The 23,713-nt window shown below is 34.7% G+C and overlaps 1 protein-coding gene across 1 annotated transcript in view; it reads left to right on the forward strand.

Moving 5' to 3' along the window:
* The first annotated feature begins 271 nt into the window (after nucleotides 1-271).
* Nucleotides 272-23,713, forward strand: part of LOC149957617 (G1/S-specific cyclin-D2-like) — a 57,198-nt gene continuing 33,756 nt past the window's right edge. Inside the window, exons 1-3 of the mRNA XM_090164857.1 lie at nucleotides 272-760; nucleotides 7,680-7,895; nucleotides 21,219-21,381. Of these exons, the coding sequence (XP_090020983.1) occupies nucleotides 566-760; nucleotides 7,680-7,895; nucleotides 21,219-21,381 (574 nt within the window). The 5' untranslated portion in view covers nucleotides 272-565. The remainder of the gene's footprint in view (nucleotides 761-7,679; nucleotides 7,896-21,218; nucleotides 21,382-23,713) is intronic.

The raw sequence follows: 23,713 nt of genomic DNA on the forward strand, positions 1-23,713 counted from the left end.
CATGAAATACTCGCTTTGTAAATTTTAAAATTTCAAATAGCTTCGACAACAAAGTTACGTAATGTCGTGTTACTGACGCGCAACGAACACTTAAGGCACGTGCCCTTTATTCCGAAATATACGCGCCACAGCAGTAAGTATAATTTCGTTGCAGCGAAGGGAGCATCCCTGCTTGAGGGGGCTGCCATCAGCTGTACTCGGTTTGCCCCCATCTCTCTCTCTCTCTCGCTCGCCAAGAAATCCTAGCGCGGGTTTAGTTCTATGTGGAGAGTGGCAGAAATCGGTAACGCCTGGAGCTCTCCGTCGATCCTGCTCTATCCTTTTGTTCAGTCGCATTTCCACTCTTGATTTCTAACTGTAAAAAAGAGTTTTAGATCCCGCGATGCCACTGATCAATTATTGATATCATACGCGAGACACTTGCGAACTATTTGCGACTGTCACGCGAAAATTCCGAGAATTTCGTACGGAAAGTTTTGTTTGGAGTTAGGCTCTCAAAAGTGAGAAGAAAGTAGTGACATGTCTAGCTGAGATTGTCGCTGAAAGGTGTTCGGAGGCTGTCACGATGGAGTTGTACTGCCTGGAGGAGCGCAAGTTGCTTCAGTCCTACGCCGACCGAGCTCTGTTGGACGACGACCGTGTTTTGCAAAATTTACTCGTCAGCGAAGAAAAGTACACGATTTCGTCTTCCTATTTTAAATGTTTGCAAACCGAAATCAAGCCTTACATGAGGAAGGTCGTCGCCATGTGGATGCTCGAGGTAAACGTCTTCACCCACAAATTTTATACACTAAACTGTAGAATCGTGCGAATCGATTTATGGTCCCAAACTACACCGCAAATTGTCATTTACTAATTATCATTTACTTATGTTTAAATAAACTAACTTTTTCGTCCCAAACTGAACCACATTTACTTGTGAGTTTATGGACTTAAATCGATTTAAGTCCTATGATTAAAATGGTAAAATTAACTGTTTGCATTAAAATATAGAAAATTAAAGAAACGACCACTGTTGCATTGTGAGATTTAAAAATATTTCGCTTTGCAATAGTGGTCGTTTCTTTAATTTTTCTAAAGATTTACTTATGATTAAATAAACTAAATTTTAGATACTGAAGAACTTCTGTACATGTATTTAGGATTTTATAAACGGAAATTTAGAAGCAATTTTTGGTTCCAATCTGGACCCCTTTTTAACATTTTTATTGTTTTATAAAATACATTTTAGAACCGTTTGAAACGATTTTTTGGTCCCAATCTGCATTACTTGTTGTCATTTACTAACGATTTTATAAACTAAAGCAATATGAACTTGAATTTAGCAATTTCGTATTTCTGCCAGCAGGCGTATGAGAATCAAGTGGTAGCGCGTGATAGCAGACGCTTTTTCAGTTTTGTTCGTTCTCCCTTAATCGTGGTATTTGGTTATATGAAATAAAAGGTTAGATTATAGATTATTTTCAGAGATTTAAAATAACAAAAAAAATTGAATTTTTAGCCGTATCGTACCTTGTGATTGCAAATTTGAGCTATAATTTTGGGTCATTGTTTAATTTGATCTCTAATGTCCCGCTAGGAGAATGCAAAACGATTCTTTGAAACTTTAATCAACCTAATATCATTCGAAATATTATCCCTAATTACAATTTTTTTAAACTTGAAAAAAGTCACCTGTTATCTTTTTTCAAGAACTACTTAAACATTGACGGCAAATTCACAAACTACAGTGGTTTTTCTGAAAAATCGTCAGCTTAACATATATTCGTCAGGATTTCTAAGCTACACAAATTTCAACGCAATTGAAAGAATAAATTTTCTTCAAGTCCCCATTTTCAAAGTTATAGTTTTTCCCTATGAAAGATTAAATTGAGTAAACCTCCGCTGTATCTTGGCGCTTATGGTAAATCGAGACTGAATCATTGATAGGGGAAGTCTAGCTTGGGTACCTGCCAATTAGTAGTGGAGTTAGTCATATCCTAAACAGAATGGAATGTCTATTAAGTTTATATTGTAGGCATTATTCGTAAAAAATGATTTCAATGAACTCATTTCCTTCTCTAATTACGTGCAGTCAAACGAAGTATTGAGATTGAGTTTTCCAGTAACCAGATACAACAGCATTTAATTGTGGAGTTTCTCAAATATTTAATTACTTGATAATTTCTTCCTAGAAATTTGTACTTCAAAATTTTCAGTTTAAATTTCGCTTTATTCCTAAGTTAATGATATTATATTTTCTTCACTTTAATTTTTGTGCCATTAAAACTGTTTTTAAAATTACAATCTAATAAATGTAAATAAATAAAATCGAAAGAAATAAATTCACCTGAATAATTAGTTAAAATTCTAATATGAAAAAATGTTTGAAGAATAATCACATGATACATTTGCTTTAGATTTTTGTTAATTTGAAATTGCTTAGCGCCAATTTCTATAGAGATTTAAACGTCTCTGAATTAATATGTAAAATCTATTTTATATTATAATTTATGTATCAATAAGCATAAAGTAGTCCTCTGTTACAATTTATGTCTTTCCCAATCTGCGTAGCAGAGGTATATTATATATTTTCTAACCTAGAAGTATCGCAAGTTAACATTGATTTTTTAGAAACAAAAATAGTTCTTCGGTTTTCCATTTCAATTTAAACTTGTAGAGGTTAGGAAGCTGTTGCCTCGCGTGACATGAAGTGCTTGCCACCACCCTCCTACGCATTGTAGCCCGGCCACCTGTTTAAGGCATAAGAGGTAGCTAGGTGACTTGGACTTAATGTGATGCCTTGGGTATTAGCCTAGCTGATTATTATTATCCAGCATATAATTCCCTTCACACTCGAAAATAAAGCTCTTTCCATCTAAAGTTTCTAATCAACTTGGGATATCATTGGTTCCCTATAACTACCATCTCCGGTCGCGATTGAAACTCAGGACCTACATTTTTATTTTCCCGAAGTATTTATAGAAAAATTCTTTAGAAACATCAAGAAATTAGGATTTGATATAAAAATGAGTAGATAATTTTAACATTTTACATCATAAGACGCACACATAAACCAGATTTTTATTTGTAATGCGCTTGATGACTTAGGCCTAAGGTGGTGCCTTGGGTATTAGCCTAGCTGATTATTATTATTATTAACGAACATGTTTCATCAAAATGGTCTAGTCGTATACTTCCTTCGTAAGCAGGATTCTATTTCCTTCTGGTGTTAGGCGTAACTAACAGTTAACAGTGGCTACTGTGGGCCTTTCGCAACTCATTTTGGCAGTAATGTGGTACGAATTCCGAAATTTGGTGGTAGCCCCCCCGTTCCCCTCCTGGCTCCGTCGATCGCGAGTGGAAGACCCCCCTCAGTCCTGGCCCGCAACACTAGCGGGTTTCGCAGAAGGGTCAATTGCAAATCGCCAGAAAAACTGGCTGCGTCTTATTATTCCTTTTTGTGGCAAAAGCATTTCAAGGTTGAAATCAATGGCTCCGCTTTCTACACCGCCTTTTAAGGCCCTCCAAAACAAGCCCCGAAAAACGTTTTTTAAATAAATGGGAACCATTGCTTTATGTTGTTTGGTTAAAGATAACTAAATCGAAAAAATCATATGCTAATACTAGCTACGATTTGTTTTTAACGTAATTAACGCCAATCACGCAAAGTCCTTGCTAAAACTGGTGGCAAAAGTTAAAATAAGGTAAAATTTTCAACACGATTTTATGTTCTGCTAGTTTGTACTCTTTGAAGTATAGAAGGCAGAATTGTTTGAATTCTGAGGGTGGACCAAAATACAAATTTGACTAACTAGAGGGGATTGAGCTACCAGAAATTTAGTGTTATTCTTATTGTCAGACAAAATAATCAGCGTTAATATTACTAGATTGTGATATTAATTTAAAAAGGCCACGACGACTCGCTTCTATCGCGTCGTAAGACGTCAGTTGAAGGTGGAAGGAGCTTACTTTTCGAGAATGAGAGAGATTAGAAACAAAGCTAAAACTCGTCTCGCTTACCGCGAAATATCTAACTTGGTGAATTTTTATTTGTAAATTTGATACTGTTCTTATGTTTCCTGGTTCTCTGTATTTCTGTTTTGTTAAACGAATTATGAAATAATAATTTATCTCTAGCTTATCGTAATTTTCGTGGAATGCACTAACTTAGTTAGTTCTCACCAACCATCTTCGCTGGATCAGTATTGAGAAGTTTAATAGTGGTTATAGTCATTCCCCTTTTGTTGGAGGAAGCACTTTTATAATCGTGAAAATGCGCGTCCGTCTGCCGTTGTAGAGTTCGTTTCGAACCCTGGCACTGAACCGATAATGACAAAATGCGCAAAAAAGTGCTCTGTATCTTATCGGCAATTGACTTTTCTTTCTAACGACAGTTTCAGGCTGGAGCTTTTCTCCATTTCGACATTCCACTTCCTACGCTGTAAAGACATTTTCACTTCAGTTTGAAAGTTATTACAATTAGAAATTCGGCGGCTTTCTAATGTTTCTTAAATAAACACATTTTATTTGGACGTAAAAGCTATGGTTTTAAATAGCAGAAACAGTTTATGGAAACTTTATAGAATTTTCGAAAATATAGAAGTTTTTATTTTAAAGTTAATTTTTATAGTGGTACCTTTTCATATTTATAGAAAAAATATTTATATCTTATTTTTATTGTGTTATATTAAATATGATTTTTATGATATTATATGATATTATATGGTATTATATGATATTATTATAATATATCATATTATATTTAGTGCTCGGAATTGTTTACTCATAATAAGGTGGGGTGGCGGAGTGGTTAGCACTTTCACCTCGCAGCAAGAGGAGCCGGGTTCGATCCCAGCTTGTGGCACTGGGTGAAAACTCGGAACAACTCCTTCTGCGTTGAGTTTACAAGTTCTCTCCTCACTGGTTTAAGGGGTTTTCCCCCGAGCTCTTCGGTTTCCCCTTCCACAAAAACTTGTTGAGGTTAACGGTAATAGTTAGTGTAGGGAGCTGTTGGCTCGATCGTGTGGCATGCAGGGCTTGCCACCACCCTCCTACGCATTGTTACCCAGCCACCTGAATTAAAGGCTTCAAAAGTCGCTTGATGACTTAGGCCTAAGGTGGTGCCTTGGGTATTAGCCTAGCTGATATTATTATCCACAAATTTTTCGCTTTATTTAAAAAACGTTGGTAAAAAGAATATCATTTTAACTTATTTAATTATGTTTTTTACGCAACCAAGCATTTATTTTAATAAAAGTGGCATTTATTTAAATAACTGTTTGTTTTACTTAAATAATTTAAACATTTTTCAATTTTTATTCAACTATTGGTTATTTAAATAAATAATATTTAAATATCGCCGAGCTTATTTTATTCATGGATACAAATTAATCGAAATCTGAGCACTAATTATATGTCCTGTTATTGTACTTTTTATAATGATTATAAAGAAAACATTTAAGCGGACAAACTGTATTTGATATAAAATAATGATAATTTAATATGGCCCACCAGTAAATGGCCGCAAAAAAGGAACATTGTACCCATTTGTCCTTGCTGATATGACAGCGACGTGCATTATTGTGGGCTGCTTGTTATTTTTTCGCGTAACTGTAACGGCAGCGACTCGAAATGTCTGCAGTTTTATCGACTTTTTTTGAAGGCTCTCAATCCACGCGCGAGAACAGTCATCTCTCGCCCCTGTGTCAATATTTCTGGACTTCTACCAAAGATAGCAGGGACATATTTCGTACGAGTATATTTTATATTAAGTAGGCGGTTGAGGAGTTCAAGAATAACCTGAGACTTATGTTATTTATATCTTATAAATAAGTGTCCATCTTACCATAGGAAAAATATTTGGTTGCGCTACAAAATTTATTACTAGGGAAAACCCCATTGTTTCATTCTTTATAATCACCGAAAACTTAACTAAATTACATTTGTTAATATTAACCAAACAGCTACTCTGTTACTCTCTTCGTGTACCCTAATTTACCACGCATTAACAAAAAAAAATTAAATTGCTTTTTTTATTAATACGTGATTTCGTCTTTACCCACATTTTTAATAATTTGAATGTAATTTTAACTTTAGACTGATGTTTAACTTATCTTTGTTGAACCGTTGGATGAATACTTCTCGTGTTACATATATACTTCTGCTACCGAGTGAAGAAATAAATAATCTTGAAATATTTGAAGCAGAATTTTCAAACGAAACTAGCTAGTATTGATTAATTATCCTGCCCCTGAAGGTAAACCCGCTTTGCAATACACAAATTAAAAAATCTATTAGATTATATCAGATTTTTTAGGGATCAGGGTCTGAGCCCTTACACTATCATAAGTTTAACATTATGATGTACATAAGTGTGCCATTTCACAATCTTCCACAAGTTAAATGTTTCACTCAAATGTGGCCATTTATAGAACGACCACACAATTCTAATGACCGACTTAGGCCATAGACTCGTGCAAGGAGGCAAAAGACTTTATCGTGATCATTTGCTGTTACGTTGCCTATTTCTTTCGCAAGAGGCGCTTTTCTTTCTGGGTGTGACGTCACTCCGCCCATAGCTATGAATATTTATTTCCACTAACTGAAACTTCTAGAACGTAATAATAGGCTTATAACACTACTTTATTAACCTTGTTTATTTAAATGGGAGTATTACAATAGCAGGTTAAAGTCAAGCTTCCGTTAATACTCACTCGTGGCACTACAGTCTAAAACGTAGTTGAAAATCCTGTTGGTAGCTTTTATGGCCTGAAATTAAACGTCCCAACAGGATGGAAAATATGAATATCCTACTACAGTGTAGACTGTAGCTCCACGGTCAAGTACTGAAGGAATCTCAACCTTCGATGCTAGGGCTATAGTCCCTTTAAGCTATTGTTGTTGACGGAAGTACGGCTTTGATAAAAATATATTTTCAGTTTGATGTATGAAATATTTATTTGAAGCATTCCTAGCAAGTTTGGGCGAATCCAATCGACAAACAGTGGACTCGCACTTTAAACTTCCATCCTTTTTATTTAACATTCTACGCTATTGTTTTTTGTTTAACGTATACTTTGAAATGAAAACAAAAAGGAAATTATGTAAATACCGGAGGTTCGTTCTCACGCTGTGTTATAGGTATTACCAATTTTTTGTACTAAATTAAGTTTATATTAGAAATTTAAAGGATCTAAATGGAACTTGATGTACCATATATTTATTGTTTATCATATCATATCGCGCAATATCATATAATATATAATGCAATGTAATAAGATATTAAGTTATTATTTAAATTTTAATTAGTGTTTTTTCCATGTATGTATCTAGTAGTATTAATTAAGTAGTACTTAATATTTATTAAGTAGTACTCAATATACTTTTATTATTTTATAGCTACTTGCATAAGAGCTTTGTATAGTTGGCACTAGCATTAGGACCGATTGTGATTATTCTTATTAAAGTTAAATTAAACTTTAAAATTAAATTACAGACATTACTTTTTTTGATGCTACAGTTCATATTTTTCGTTCATTAGCTCTCTCCTCTTTTCATCTTTTAGTTGCTAATAATAGGACTTAATGAAGTAATTGTTGATATTGGAGCTTCACAATAGAAAAATAAAAATAAGATTAGAGAGATTAAATTCATATTTGAAGTATATAAATTGATGACAAGGTATTTGTCATTGTCAGGTGTGCGAAGAGGAAAAATGCCAAGAGGAAGTGTTCCCTTTGGCCATGAACTACCTGGACAGATTCCTGTCGATCGTGCGCATCCCCAAGAGCCAATTGCAGCTGCTTGGCTGCGTCTGTCTGCTACTTTCCTCCAAGCTTCGTCAGACCCCATCTATCAGGTCTGAGAAGTTAAGACTCTACACAGACGAATCTGTCACCACAGAAGAAATCATGGTATGTTAGAATTTTATTTCATTTATTTTCGGATAATTTTGATTTGAAGCAAGTTTTCATGAATAAAGGAAAAATTTAAATGTGTTAATTTGAATTAGCAAGAGCCTTAAAGGGAGAACGAATTGACAAATATAAATTTTAAAACACTAGTAAAAAGTACTTTAAATTTAACAGGGAGCTTTTGAACCGTAGTCCTTTGGTCAGCCGAGTTTCAAGTTTCAAGTGTATATAGTTGATCTAAGTTTGGTTACAATATTTGTTATATAGCTAAGTCAATATACTCATATACATGAAGTAGTAATAATTTTTACTAGTGTTTTTAATATTTAAAATATTTTAACACTGAACATTATTTTAAAATTTATCTTTTGAAATATCAAATTTAAGCAAAAACGAAATTTTCAAAAAGGTTACGGAAGTTGCTTATGTTGAGGAGGAGTGGAAAATAGACTTGTTTTCAAATTTCTTTTACTGAAACAATTTCCGACTTTTAAAATATCCGTTACGTATGTTACTTATGTTTAGGGCAGTATATATCAATGGTTGCATTTTTAAAGGCGCAACGGTCTGTACTTTCAATTTCTGTGTAGGCCAGTTGATAATATTTATATCGGAAATGTTTATTATTACGGTACCACCCCAACAATATGAATACATTTGTCAACTTTCTAAGGTGATAATGTGCTCAGGTTGGGGATAGTATTTATTTCTTACAACGAGTCTTTTCAAGAGCCTGATTAGAGAGAATCTCTTTGACGGTAAATTCTGGCTATCGTTAAATCCAGATAAAACGAGAAGATACAAATAAGGTTCGGTGTAGTAGAAATACTCCATTCTTAGATTTGATAGAATTAGCAGACTTTGCCAAACTGCGCCGTTCGTCTATTGACAGGAAGTCAGTTATCAAGTCGGTGCCCCCATTGGTCTCCTGTCACGTGATTAGGGACCCCCTCACGCTATTTATCCGCCCCCCCCCGCTTTTATTTTCGAGTCTAATCTCTAACTAGTGCAAGTGTCTGGAGTGGATAAATAACGTACATGAAGAATGGAGGATGTAAAAATAGCTGTGTTGTCAGGGGCTTTTCCAGAGTTGTATTTCGAAGATAAAGAAGCAAAATAAGCCCCGTTTGGAATTTGCATTCACAAAAACGACTGTGTTTTTATGAATGAAAACTATGAATGAAAAATATAAAAATCTCTTAAATGGTTAAATGGTTAATGCAGAGTATTTTTTATGTTTTTAAGTACAACCAAAAGTATACGTGTGACAATTAACTAATTTATTTAATTAAGGAACAACTCATCATCATCAATTAAGATAATCAGCTAAATAAAACGATCCAAATCTGATAAATTTGACATGCAAATATAGTAATAATTTTTTTCAATATTGTTCAACGCATCCGCAGTTAGGTAGAAAAAAACATACCAGAACTGTACTATGATCTCATACCTCCGAATGAGCTCATTGACTTATGACGTCAGCTAGCTAATAGTTACTTTTAAAACGGTAGATGGCAGTGCTTGTATAGAAGCACTACTTAACTAATATTTCGATTTTAAAATAATGTAATATAAATATTTAGAATTTATAAAAAAAAACTTAAAAATTAGTTTTATTCTTTAAACGTGGTTCTCCGAAGCTGCGTTGCAGCCACTACCGGCCGTAGCCTACGTTATTTAATCACCATGGCCTATGCTTTAGACAAGGCCCGAGCAGTATATTGGACGTAAATGCGCACCGAGCGGGAATTTGCGGAGAATTTCTAAGGACCAGGAAATATATATTTTTGAGCTTGCACGGGCCTTCATTAATAACGTAGGTAGTGATAGAAGCTTGCTTACAGTGGTGTTCTCGAGAAGAGCGCAAGGGGGCGTACTAGCTGTTTGAGGCCCCTTTGCTGAACCAAACGGTATGGCAAAACCACGGCTTGCTTATTAGAATTTCACGCAAATTAACGCAGAACGTAAGTTACAGTCAGATGATTTCCGAAGGTTTTTAATTTATTTTGTACGTCTTATAACGTGAATTCGCGTTACTCGTAAAACGCGACCCAAAAAGCGCCCATAACATTTATACACTCTTAGGCCAAGCGCTCACTGCTCTTCGTAACGTCTACGTACTACCTTCCACAAGCCTTTGCTTCGTAACGGAGACAATGCCTTGTGGAAGGCAGGACGGATACGAAACGGAGAGCCAGTGGGCGCCTAGCTTAACGTAGAACGTGTAGATCACAATCGTGCAAAGTGAATCATACAAGTATATGGTATATTCTAGAGTATCTCTCGAACGTTCCGAAGAGGGTGGATGCGGACCCACCGACTCAATGTTTTGGGAGAGTAAAAGTAGGCCACATCTTAGCCTCTGCAGACTGGGTTTCTTTCTTTATTTCTTTGATATTAAGATTTCGTGGTCGTGTCCTAATTCCTGTCCCCATTCTCTTTTTAATGCACGTGTTCCGAGAAGCGTTTGTTTCCAAATTATTTATTTGAGATTTCTTTCATTTACGTTTAATTTTCAATTGATACCATTCAATTCTTAAAAGGCCGCAAAATCCGTTAAACAAATTCAACGAGAAAGTCGGGTAGTTCCTCCTCTCCCAGTGGCGTAGACCAGGGGGGGTTCTGGGTGCCTACCTTTGACTGTACTACATTTCCAACCCTTCTCGACCCCCTGTTAACATTCACATACTTCAATCCCCCCCTTGACGAATTCCTGGCTACGCCACTGTCCTCTTCTAACGATTGATAATTTAGCATTATTACCCAAAAGATTCTGTGGCACTTTGAAAGATGCTTCTGAGAAAATAATTTAATATAAAGTAGCAATATGAAAATGCTATTCTTAGTTCACAAGACGTAGCTTTATAAGTATAGCAATTAGGAATTAAGTTAGAAATTGTGGAATCAGAAATTATGATAATCGTCCTAATCCTGTAGTTATTAGTTAGAATCATAAAATATAGAAATCATAGTACAGTCAGTGTAAATCATTATAAAAGTTAAAAGAGATCATGTTATAATCAGAATACATCATGGTAAAAATTAAAAGAAATCATGGTCATGTTATAATCAGTATACATCATGGTAAAAATTATGAGATATAATTTTAAAATCAGTAGAAACCGTAGTATAATCAGAAAAAAGAATGCTAAAATCAGTAGGAATCCTAATAATATCAGTAGAAATCATAATAAAATCAGTAGAAATCATAATAAAATCAGTAGAAATCATAATAAAATCAGTAGAAATCATAATAAAATCAGTAGAAATCATAATAGAATCAGTAGAAATCATAATAAAATTAGTAGAAATCATAATAAAATCAGTAGAAATCGTAATAAAAACAAAATAAATCATGGTACAAAAAATTGGGTTAAGCTGAAAGAAAATCCCTTAAAATTCAATGACCCTAAAAATTCTAGTTATGTTTTCAACAGATATTTTGGAGAAATTAATCGCTTATCCATTGCTTACTTATTACAGATAGAAATCTCGAAAAACTAGCTATTTCAACCCAAAATCTGCTTCCCATTCTGATAACCAGAAATGTTAGCCCTTTAAGTCTTAAATCGATAAACATGAAAAAAAAACTAAAAGTAACTAATTTATCGTTTAATTTAACCTGTAGTGGATAGTTAAAGGGTATAAAACCTTCAAAGTCAATTTAAAATTAATTTACTTAAATCTAAAGGTAGATTTGTTTAGTAAGGTATCCCACTTTACCACAAATTTTGCTGAGGTCCGTTATTCTACAGTGGAAATCAACTGCAGCGTGACTTTTCTCAAGCCCAAAATTGCTTTATAAAGAATGCATAATACTGATTGCGTTACTGATCATAATCCAAGTGTATACTATATGTAAAGTAAGCAAAAGGGCGGTTCACTAGCTTCTGGCTTTGACTGTACTGGAAAAGTCTGGGAATTGGGAAATGGGTCTAAAAGTCAGGAAAAAGTCAGGAAATTTAATTTGTTGCAAATAGAAAAGTTTACAAAAAAGGTAAAAATTTACAAATTTCGCCTTTATAAGTTTAAAAAACCCTAAAACTTTCCAGAGAAAACTTTGAACATTTTGGGAATTTGAACCCGTTAAAACTGAGTCAATTCTGAAAGTGGAATGAAGATATGATTGAGGATTTGAAATGAAATTTCTGTTCCCACAATTAGCACCTTTAATACTTCCTTTAATAGCGAGACGCGAAAACAAGGCGATTTGTTTTGGGAAATCTGCCGGTGTTGGGAAAGTGGAATCCGAGACGATGTCTGAAAGTGCTGTTACTAGCAGCGCGGTGCCAGCGAGCACAATCGAGTATAAAGGCAAAGAGACGGCGGCCAGATCGATGGCGCCCTGAGAGAGACTCGCTGACGATACAGTGACGCTGCCATCCGATATCTTCAGCATTTTTCTTCCTAATATTTCTAAACTGCTTGTCTGCATTTTACATATTCACGCGCTACTCGCATTAATTTCCGTGGTTTTAAAACGAAACTTAGATAATGGAAGACCTTTCGGGGAGTAATTTCGCTAGAATGATATTCGAATCCGTGAGACTTACAATATTTTAATCAAAATGAAATATGGCCAACGCGTGACCTACAATTCCACGAAGTCGTATTTTGCAAAGTTTTTTTTCCGATTCAATTTTTGTCAAAGAACGGACCGAATTTTATATAATATGAATTTTAATTTAATGTCCAATTTCTTAAGATACGTGGTTATCTGATTTGACGGATAATTAATACGAAACAAAGTTGCGATAATTTGAAGATGTTAGTCTGAATTTAAGTTAGCGTTCACTGAGTCATATAAAGTGATAATCGATGTTTAAAGTAGAATCAGGAGTAATCAGGAGAATACACGGAATTCATTAAAAATAAATCGGATGATATAAATAAGGTATCAAAGATAATCATCGTGTTAGATATGTTTTGATCACGCAAAAGTAGATGTTCTTCATAAAACATTTCCTCAAAACACAATTTTAACAAACGGTTTTCCGTAGCAAGTCACAAAATATATAAGTAGTTCATGCTAGTTTAAGTTAAAGTCCAACAGTGTATGATATTTCGTGTATTTCAACCGTCAATAGCCACATATCTTTACACAAACCAAATTTAGTCTTTGAGTTCCTACGCGATTGAAGCACACGCCTGTGACATTTTTCCTTCCCCCATCTCGTGCCTGTAGAATATTCGATCATGATGGCAACGGGTCGTTTTATTTCAATAGTTATCAGAAGGAATTTGGTTCTCTATATTCCAATTGCGCATTCTTAAAAGTTAAAATTTTGGTCCATTCTGAGTTTCTCCGCGGCGTCAGACAATTTTCATCCATTAATTGGTTGTGGCAGAGTACGAGAGCGAGATAAAATTGAGACACTGATAGTTGAAGATATCGCCTTTCAAATACGAAACGTGCTTTTCGCAAAACCGAAAATAAAAGTACAGGCGACAAAGTTGAACTTTCAGACGGCGTAAAAAATAATACGGGAGTTTAAGCAAACTGATGGTTATGAACGTCAAAGTGTTAGCTTCCACCTCGCTAAGAAGACGTTTCGTAGAGATAAAGTTGTAGTATTGTCAAAGGCTCGCTGCAGTTTCTGTGGGGGTTTGCTTAACGTACCTAATCATAATTCTGGCTGATGCCGCCGCAGTCTGCAATTTACGTAAGACAATGACCCTCGAAAAGCCTATTAGCCGCCTTTGTTGTCAAGTTGCCAACACTTTGAATAGCGTGCACGCGCATTGTGAGTATGAAATCCAAAGAACGATTTTAACAAGATGTTTAGCAATTTATGACTGTCAGGAACGCGTGTAATTGAGAGCCAATGACTTCACTTTACGTTTGTCGTGGTACGCTGTCTTTAAATATAATTCTTTCGATTTCTTAAAAATTAAATTTTTTTACACTATCAAGGTTTATCTTATTATTAATAACATATTAATATGTTTCAAAAACGTACGATTCCCATCATTGTACCATGTTGTAGAAAAAGTTTTCTTTCTGATAAATCCGTTTGATTTATTTATTTGATGCTAGCAGAAGTTAATAAACCACAGTATCTGATAGATTCAAATATTTGATGGGGTATTTTAACTTACAAGGAGACTACCCGAGGTGTTACACACCGATTTTGTTCAAACTTGGGGGATTCATGTAACCTGAAAGATCCTAAAGGGATTTTATTCAATGGGCAACGGGTTTGCCATGGCAACGAAAAATGTTTTGACAACATAAAATAACATGGGATTTTGACCGATTTCCCTGTGAAAAAAAATTAAAAAATTGATCAAAATGTGACCAATTTTGATTTTTTTCGTCAATTTTTATAATTTTTTTTTTATAAATTTGGTATTTTAATTTTTTTTTCAATTTTGTAAAATGTTTCACAGGGGGGACCCTTGGAATCGGTCAAAATCCCATGTTATTTTCAATGGGAAAATTTCCATTTTATGTTGTAAAAAACATTTTTCGTTGCCATGGCAAACCCGTTGCCCATTGAATAAAATCCCTTAAGGATTTTTCAAGTTACATGAAGGTCTACCAATCCCCCGAGTTTGAGCAAAATCGGTGTGTAACACCTCGGGTAGTCTCCTTGTTAGTTAATCTGGAAATTTTTGAAAATCAGACCTTTTTCAAGTCTAAATTAAGAAGCTAGAAATGTCCTTTTCAAGACTAAATTAAGAAGCTAGAAATGTCCTTTTCAAGACTAAATTAAGAAGCTAGAAATGTCTTTTTCAAGACTAAATTAAGAAGCTAGAAATGTCTTTTTCAAGACTAAATTAAGAAGCTAGAAATGTCTTTTTCAAGACTAAATTAAGAAGCTAGAAATGTCTTTTTCAAGACTAAATTAAGAAGCTAGAAATGTCTTTTTCAAGACTAAATTAAGAAGCTAGAAATGTCTTTTTCAAGACTAAATTAAGAAGCTAGAAATGTCTTTTTCAAGACTAAATTAAGAAGCTAGAAATGTCTTTTTCAAGACTAAATTAAGAAGCTAGAAATGTCTTTTATGACCCTTTTTGCCTCGCATTTATAAATAAAAATAGATAACTGGAAAAATGTTTGAAATGTTTAAAAAAAAACAGAAATAAGCAAATAAATATATTTAAACACGTGAAAGTCTTTTAAATATGTAAAATAATCTCATTGTAAAAGTATTTCTTCGTTATGTTTTAGTGTTCCAATGTGATGTTAATGTTCAAAGCAGAAAATGGGTGATTTTAACATTGCTTCATTTTCATGAAACCCGAATACCAAAGAAAAAAGTTGTTTAATTTTTTCATAAATTAAATCTAAGCAGTTTTAATTATGTGCCACTTTGCAACCTCGCGAAGGAATCATTTCCGCCTACTTAGCCTTAATAGCCGCTTTATATCCAACTGGAATAGCTAATTAGCGGACGCAGCGTGATATCGCCAGTTCTGGCCCACAATTGCGACTTATGAAACGTAATGTTGTTACGTAGTATCACGTAACGCCTTCCAAAATGGGGTTACAGAATTCAATAAAGTCAAGGTTGCATCTCACGTAAATAAGTGAAAAGGCTTATTATGAGACATTGATTATTTATATATGAATACATTCTTCAATGGCTCTTTATTTTCTGTTAATCGGAAATCAGTATTTTGAAATGAGATATTTGGTTACAAGTTTGCTGTTAGTGTTAAGCCCCTTAAACTCGAGAGCTACCAGAGTAGCTAAGACTACACTGTCGCCACAAAACTTTTAAATTTTAGTCGCTTCACATAAATAAACCACTTAAGCAATGAGGTCTGACAAGCGCCATATACTATAAGAGAATAGAACTGGCAAGGGTGAAATTGCCTTTTCTCTCGTTTCGAAAAACTGCCGTAGATGGTGTCACAATAAATACTGAGATGTTGAGGTAATTTTTATTGATTTGGTTACAGGTATAAAATTGGTTTTAATTCACTTTGATTTTGATTTATCTTGAATACCGAGGTATGATGAAGACTACTCATGCTCAATCATAATAAAAGATTACCTTTGGTGTCTAAGGCCTTTGGCCGACACCATGAGTTTGTTCTAAGAAAAACCAAACAAAAACAAAAGGTTACCATTGCGTATAATTTGATTAGTTTTGAATACCTCATGATTATTTCAGTTTCTAAGTTTTAAGTTACGTCAAATAATCGTTTATTCGAATAAGTAACGTCAAATAATCGATTACTCGTGTAAGTGAATCGACGATAATCGATTACTCGAGTAAGTGAATCGACGATAATCGATTATTAAAGTTAGTAAATCGTCATAAATCGATTATTTGATTAAGTAAGTCGTCGTTAATCAATAACTTGAGTAAGTGAAACGTCATTAATCGATTACTCGAGTAAGTCGTCGATAATCCATGACTCAAGTAAGTAAATAGTCGATAATCCATTACTCCAGTAAGTAAATAAACGATAATCGATTATTTGGGTAAATAAATCGTCAATAATCCATTACTCGAGTAAGTTAATCGTCAATAATCGATTATTAATCTAAGTAAATCGTTAATAATCGATTAATTGTGTAAGTAATACGTTGATAATGGATTACTTGTGTAAGTAAATCGTCGATAAACGATTACTCGAGTAAGTAAATCGCGAATCGTCTATACTCCGGATATTTTCAATCAACACGATTGGTTAGTTATTTCTTCTTTTCAAGTTGATTATTTCAAACTGAACTCAACCTGTGCTAAAGTCTCTATGACCGCGAAATCCTTAATCCAGTAATGTTGTGGTGGTTTTGGAATGCAGTGACCCACATTGGTTGCCAGAACATACAACTCGCAATTAACCTCGTAAACGCAATCTCCATTCAAGAATTTCTTTCTTTAAACACAATCCAAGATGATAATTTTCAAATCGCGAGTGCCGTTCTACTTGATTGTTTTGTAATTATCGCCATCTTTTCCATTTACTCGCGATGCACTTAATGAACGTCCTCCGAGGGAGTTTGTCACGACTTCTTCACATTGGTCCCGAGAAGTTTCGGTGCTGGTAACTGGAGCGCTACATCTGGGTTTATCCCGAGACTTTTATTAATCCAAAAAACGTCGTAGCGTCGACTCGAATGAAGCCAGTTTCCGGTGCTTTGCCGCCCGCAGGAATGCGCTAACTGCCGTCTGGGATAATATTTATCCCTATTCACACACGATTAAAGCGTGGGTCTGCGCCGTCGCACCTATTAGCCCCTCGAGACGCTCCGAGGATATACAACGCCGCATTCCACCACTCTTTAGAAATACATAGTATTCAAATATCGACGTTTCTTTTTTCAAAATGAATGTACCAGCGATGGTGGGCAAAATAAAAATATACGCGAGTTTTTTTGCGAATGAAATTTCGTCTTTCAAAAGTCGTGGGTAGCTATACGACCGCTCGCGAAGGTTTTGGCGGGAAAGGTCTCAATTTTGGAGGGAAATCTTTCCCGTCTCCGCGTACGTTCCCACTAGACTCGACAGCCATCTCGTCTTAGCAAATAGAAAAGTTAGATATTGTCGCGCTAACCTTTGTCGTCACGACTTACAGTTTCTGTTATTGACATATGAAGATGTTATTTAAATCTACCTGAGTTTCATACAAAGGTAGTCACAAATATTTTGTAGATTTAATTTTTGAATAGATATTTTTAACGATGTTTCCATGATTTACATTAATTTGCCCACGGGGATTTTAGTAATTAGATCATCACAGATTTTAGTAATTTCTACTACTCTTTTAGTTTTTAAGTAATTAACATAATTTGTTTCAGTTTTTTGTAATTTTTGTTAATTCATAACAGTTTTTCTTTGCAATTCTCCTTTAACTGATTTTTTTAAAGTGATTTGAGTAATTAGTCTTTAGTTATTTAACGTTATTACCTAAGACTAATGAATCTGATTATTTATATGTCTTTCTCGCCAAAAAAGCAGCCGAAGATAATGGAATTAAATATACAAAATTAAAGGCTAATTTAATGTGAATATTCTTACCATCTATGGCGTTATTTTAAAATGATCATAATTTTGGTCGTGATAAAATTATCAGGTGGAGTCTATCAAGTTCTATTGGATCCAGCTCAAATCGATAATTGCGCGACAAACGTATCCAGACGAAATGCGAACGTCAACTTCCTAGCTGACAGGCTGAGTTGACGACAGCCCGTTCACAAAGCGATCCCGACCAATACTTTAAGCCCACCTTACCTAACACCGCTTCCAAAGGTCTAGAAGACTCTCGTATTTCATCGCTTTTAGTCTCAATCTGATCTCTAGAGCAGACGAAACTTCTACCGCTCGTCGCTTTTATCAGTTCTTTTCAACGAAAGTGCCCACGAAAACGGTACAATGCGACTGAACCCTGGAATCTACCGCGTATTCGAAGAAACTCGGTTCAAGACGCGATAATCTAAAACCTATACGTTCTTTTGAGGGTGCTCTTATTTCAATGGCAGAGCGGGTGACGAACAAAGGCTTAGGTATGCGAAATATTTTTGGGGCCCCAAACACGCACCATTTTCGGTCAAAGGGAAGACAGGGCGAGGTGGAGGTGAGCGCCCAAGACCGAGTTGGTACATTTTTTATTAAACACCGATAGAGGGAGCCACCGTTTTCTCATATCTCGTGTCAGAAATAGGCCCCGGGTCATTCATAAGTGTCGTGCTGGTATACGACGTTAGAATATGAAAAAAAACATTCCCCCTTTTATCGTGCCGGCGCGTGCTATCGCGCGTGCTCGCAGGTTCCAAAGAAAGATATTTTATGATTCAAGCTCGTTTTATCGTTGGTAAATTTAACGCGAAACTGTCGTATATGAAGAAATAGCCCTTTTTAACTTCAAAAATCAAGGTCAACTGGGCGCTTAGGGGCTACCTCAGAGTAAGTTATAAACGAAAAATTCCATTGATTTACTTACCTTTTGCCATCCAGAGCCGTCCCAAAGTTTGCCGCCCCTCTCAATTTACACCAGATTTCTGTAACTCTCCCCTCTACCGATTTCCAGGGATAGCTCATGTAAAAATGAACCCCTCCCTTGCTACGCCACTGTAACTATCTCTTTATTGCTTCATTGCTTTTACCAAGATTATTTATTACAGATTTCTAGGCTTTCTTTCGCAAATATCTTATACTCATTCGATATTTACACTGCTTTACATATATTGCAAAACGATTAAATAATAATACTACATTATACAGACGAAGTCAGTATCAAAATGATGTTTTATTGCTGCATAGATTAGTTGGTCACTCAATTACTACAACCTTATTTAATTATTACCTTAAAGAAAATAAATTTGATAGACGTTCAAGGAAATTAGATTCTAAAAATGGAAAATGCTGAACGACTTCTAACAGTTGCAGAAGGATGAGATGGTGTAGATAAATCTTTATAAAGAACTTAAGCTGCAACGCGTTCTTTATGGAAAAATAACTTCAATTTAGGGACTACCTACGTAAAACACTACATAGCAGCAGCACCGAAAATGTCGGAAACGACCAAAATATTCTTGGTTATATTCCCTTTAAACCCATCTTTCATGATAGTTTCTCTATAGATGAGTATAGTTCTATACTTATAGTAATTATACCACAAAAAGCCGTGGTTTATTCGAACAAAATGATGAATAAACCGGGTTCATACTGACCTGGAAAACCAGAAAGGTCAGTGAAATATCAGGAAAATTTCCATTTTTATTTAAAATCAGGGAAATTCAGGAAATTTATGAGGGTTAAGAAAAAAATAAAATTAGATTATTGAAATTATATATAATAATATGGAATCAATTTAGTTTAAAGGTCAAATGCGACACCATAAGATCATAGGTTATCTTAAAACATTAGGTACCCTTGCATTTGGAAAAATCATTGAAATTTCTATTGGAAAACCTGGAAATTCAGGGAAATTGAACCTTGATTAAAAAAAAACCTAGTTTTTCTCCTATTTTCGAGATACGACGTTTTGGATCTATAAACATTACGTATTTTTATAAGATTACCCTACAAAAGACTACCCTTTAAGCCTTTGACAGACGGGTCCTAAATTGACAACCAAACTGGAAAGAAAGTCGGCTCTCCTCACGTCTGATCATCTCCGGTAACAAGTACGAATGAAATATTGCGCCTGGCCGCGAACGCTTGCAAAATAAACTGGATTTTTAGTCGCTATTCAATACTTTCCTTTTTCCCCTACCATTACCAGCTACTTACGTAAGCACACTGTCTACCAAATACTTCGAAGCTTCTTAGAAAAGTCTCCCAACCTTTTTTTAATGTTTTTTTGAAAGTAGGTGAATTATTTTCCCCTTCTATTTTTGCGCAAAAGTTAAAACCGGTTTCGCGGCACAAATTTAGATGCAAAAACGATATTTATTCGGATTTCAAATATTTCGTGATGTCCATTTTTTTACTACAAACCCCGAATATTGGACGGGGAAAATGTCATTTCAAGGTGCTTAAATCAACGTACGTAAAAATATGTCACTTGTCTTTTTCTTAGTACCGTGGTACGAAATATTCTCCCTCCAGTCGGATTTTAACTGGGCTGTTTGATGGAACGATTCTAACAATATCCTTGAAAATCTTGTTCTAAATAGAATGCTGTATATTGAACTGAAATATGACCGCCATAAATGACAGACATAAAATATATTTTTCCCGCTCATGTCGACTATGCCGCTGTTTTCCATTCATTGGATTTTTTATTGAAAATAATATATGCATCTATACTGGAACCTATGCCTTTAATGTACACTAGTAACAATGGTGCAATTGTTAAATTGTGATTAATGCCTTAATGTACATCAACAAAACATGTTGTTTATACTCAAACTATGTTTTAACGGTCTTCAATGAACACCAGCACCAATAAGCCATTTGTATTCGAACATATACCTTTAGTGTCTTCAATGAACACCAACAGCAATAAATTACTGTCTTATATGTACACTAGCCTCTATAAGTTGTCCTAACCCCAACTGATACCTTAAGTGCCTTCAATGTACACCAAAAACAATCATGAACCTATACTTGAGCCTAAAGGTTTACTGTCATTACTGTACGTTAACAACAACCAGATGTTTACACTCAAGCCTCTGTAATCACTGTTTTTAATGTACATAAGCAACAATTAATTTATAACAATCGAACCTATACGTTTAGTGTCTATATTGTACAACAGCAACAATAAATTGTGAATACTCGATGAACAGTTATTGTTATGTTTTCAATATATATTCATAGTAGACAAATTAAATTAACTGTTAAAGTACTGGCAGAAAATTTGATTTAGAAAACAGACCATAAAGATTTTCTTTTAACATGAGATTTTTTTGTGCAGGGGTGGGAAATCCTAGTCTTGAGTCGTCTGAAGTGGGACCTTTGTGCAATTACACCGAACGACTTCCTGGAGCACATTTTCAGACGCATGTCACAACTAGACGAATCGTGCAAAAACGCAGTCAAGAGGCACGCACAGATATTTATTTCACTCTGCGCAGCCGGTGAGTACAGCCAACTTCACTCCCTTCAGATATTTTGCTCGTAGAATGATTAACATAAAATTCTCGTGAAATTTCTATATTCCAAAATTATCATGGAGTAAAATTATCCCATATATATTAAATCGATGTAATCTAAAAACATCATAGAATATAAAAGTGATGTTCTCTTAAAATATCATTAAATCTAAAACTTTTAAACCTATTAATACCATGGTAGATGAATTTATAATAAAATATTTAAAAGAAGGAACTCATGGAATTTAATAAAACTTTTTATTAGTAATAAAAAGTTTTATTAAATTCCATGAGTTCCTTCTTTTAAATATTTTATTATAAATTAAATCTAAAATTGATATATTCTTAAAATTACAAGACCTATGATGATTGGTGTTTCAAATGACTAGGTCATGTAATCATTGCCAAATTGTGCAAAATTTATTTTGCATATCCTACGAGAATATAATTATGCCGAATATAGCGTTATAACATAAAAACAAATTTTGTATTACCTTGGTCTATTTGATTGGCTCTGAGGATGATTACTGAAGATTTTGCCTCTAAACCAATAATGTAAGAAGGGAGTACGACAAGAATACCAGCAGAACGTTTACGCGAACATTACAATGAGCACGTCGAAGTTACGCGAAGGTTAGAATGAGTACATCAAGATTACGCACAAATTACTATGAGTACTTTGAGATTACCGAAGATTTCTTTACGATTACGTTATCACTAACGGAAGCGTTTAATCCGAGTAATCAGCCCCTTGGCTCTATTTTATTCGAAATTGATTCTCGCTAAATGGTGAGACCCTTAAAATAAACCGTAATACAAAACTTCTCCCGAGAGAAGGAACGTTTGACCTTCGACCCACAGTGTGCGACATCCACCCGGTCGCCCGAGGTGGTCTCCATCTTCTTTAGTGATATAATTACTTTCCTTTTCCATCATTCTCACGGACGAGTACCGTTATGATTTCACTACCAAGGACGTGAGACACTATATTCGGAGCCCCATCCGAGAAAGTTCTATAATACCTTATTTTTTCCGGTGTTTCATAGACACAGCGCCGTTGCTGGTTTGATTAATTTGGAAAATGAAATTGAAGGGTTATAAAACTGAATACGCGAGATAAGAAGTATTATTTCGTTCACACGAGACAGGAAAGCTTTTGAAAGATCATTTCACATTTGGAGTGACGAAGGTTACCTACTTAATGATTCCCAGTGAATGAAGCACGTACGTTAGTTAAATCATCCATGATATATTTTATCCTCAGAAAACGCAGAATATAGCTCAAAGCGAAACGCTTTGAGGCTTTTTTGTTAGAACAATAGATTTTATAAATATGCTTCCAACTACAATTAAACGTACTTAAAGAGTTGAGATGTGGTAAAATTATTTTTATTTAATAAAGACTTTATACTCTATAATTATATCGTTTAATTTACCGAATTAAAACCATTATATTGGCAAAATATCAAGAATTATACGTATGTTTGAATAAAGTTCGTTTCGAGTAATAAGAAAATTATTTAAATAGAAACTTCTTTATTAACATTTTAACTTTCGTCCCTATGATAATTTTTAAATTAGTTTGTGTGAGATTTAAATTATGTTTCAATAAGATATTGAAAATGAATAAAAATTATGTAGATGAAAATTTATTTTATCTAATTTTAATCAAATTGAAATAAATCGTTATTTAAATTAAGTTTTTTAAAGACATTGATGAATTTTGATGGATCCATTCTTAATAGGCCAAAAAGAGGTTATGATATTTTTAAAAACAAATCAAAACATCCCAAGCTACTTTGAATACATGAATGTGGGTTTTCGTTTAAAAGCACCAAAAGAGGGCGTTAAGATGAACGCCAACAATCCATCTTCTTGTGCTTTTTTTAAGGGCATGTCACGTCAGTAGTTTCACTTTTCGAGAGGCATGCGCGAGACCTTTTTGTGGTGGCGATATAGTTTAATGCGGGTGCGTGAGCTAGACTACACCTTTAGAATCTATTTTACTTGGTCATTTTCATGGTAACGCGATTGTAGTTTTTCAACAAGGTGAGTCTCAGTCGTTGGGCATATTTCGACAAAGAAGTCTCTTTTTACGTCACAAATGTTGAGTTGTCACTTCTCCACCTTACTCTTAGTTGCTGACAGAGCCACGTGGCCTTCCTCAGCTTGTGACGTCAAGAGCGCTCTGCATCCCATCCAAAAGTTTTTCTCCCAAAAATAGGTATCGCGACCTACCTGCGAGCTTTTTTTACAAGCTTTGGGAGGCACCAAATTAGAATAAATTTGGCGGGAAAAATGACATAATTCCATTGTC

The sequence above is a fragment of the Leiobunum rupestre genome, chromosome 2, assembly GCF_980474605.1.
Source record: "Leiobunum rupestre chromosome 2, qqLeiRupe1.1.hap1, whole genome shotgun sequence".
Lineage (NCBI taxonomy): Eukaryota > Metazoa > Arthropoda > Arachnida > Opiliones > Sclerosomatidae > Leiobunum > Leiobunum rupestre.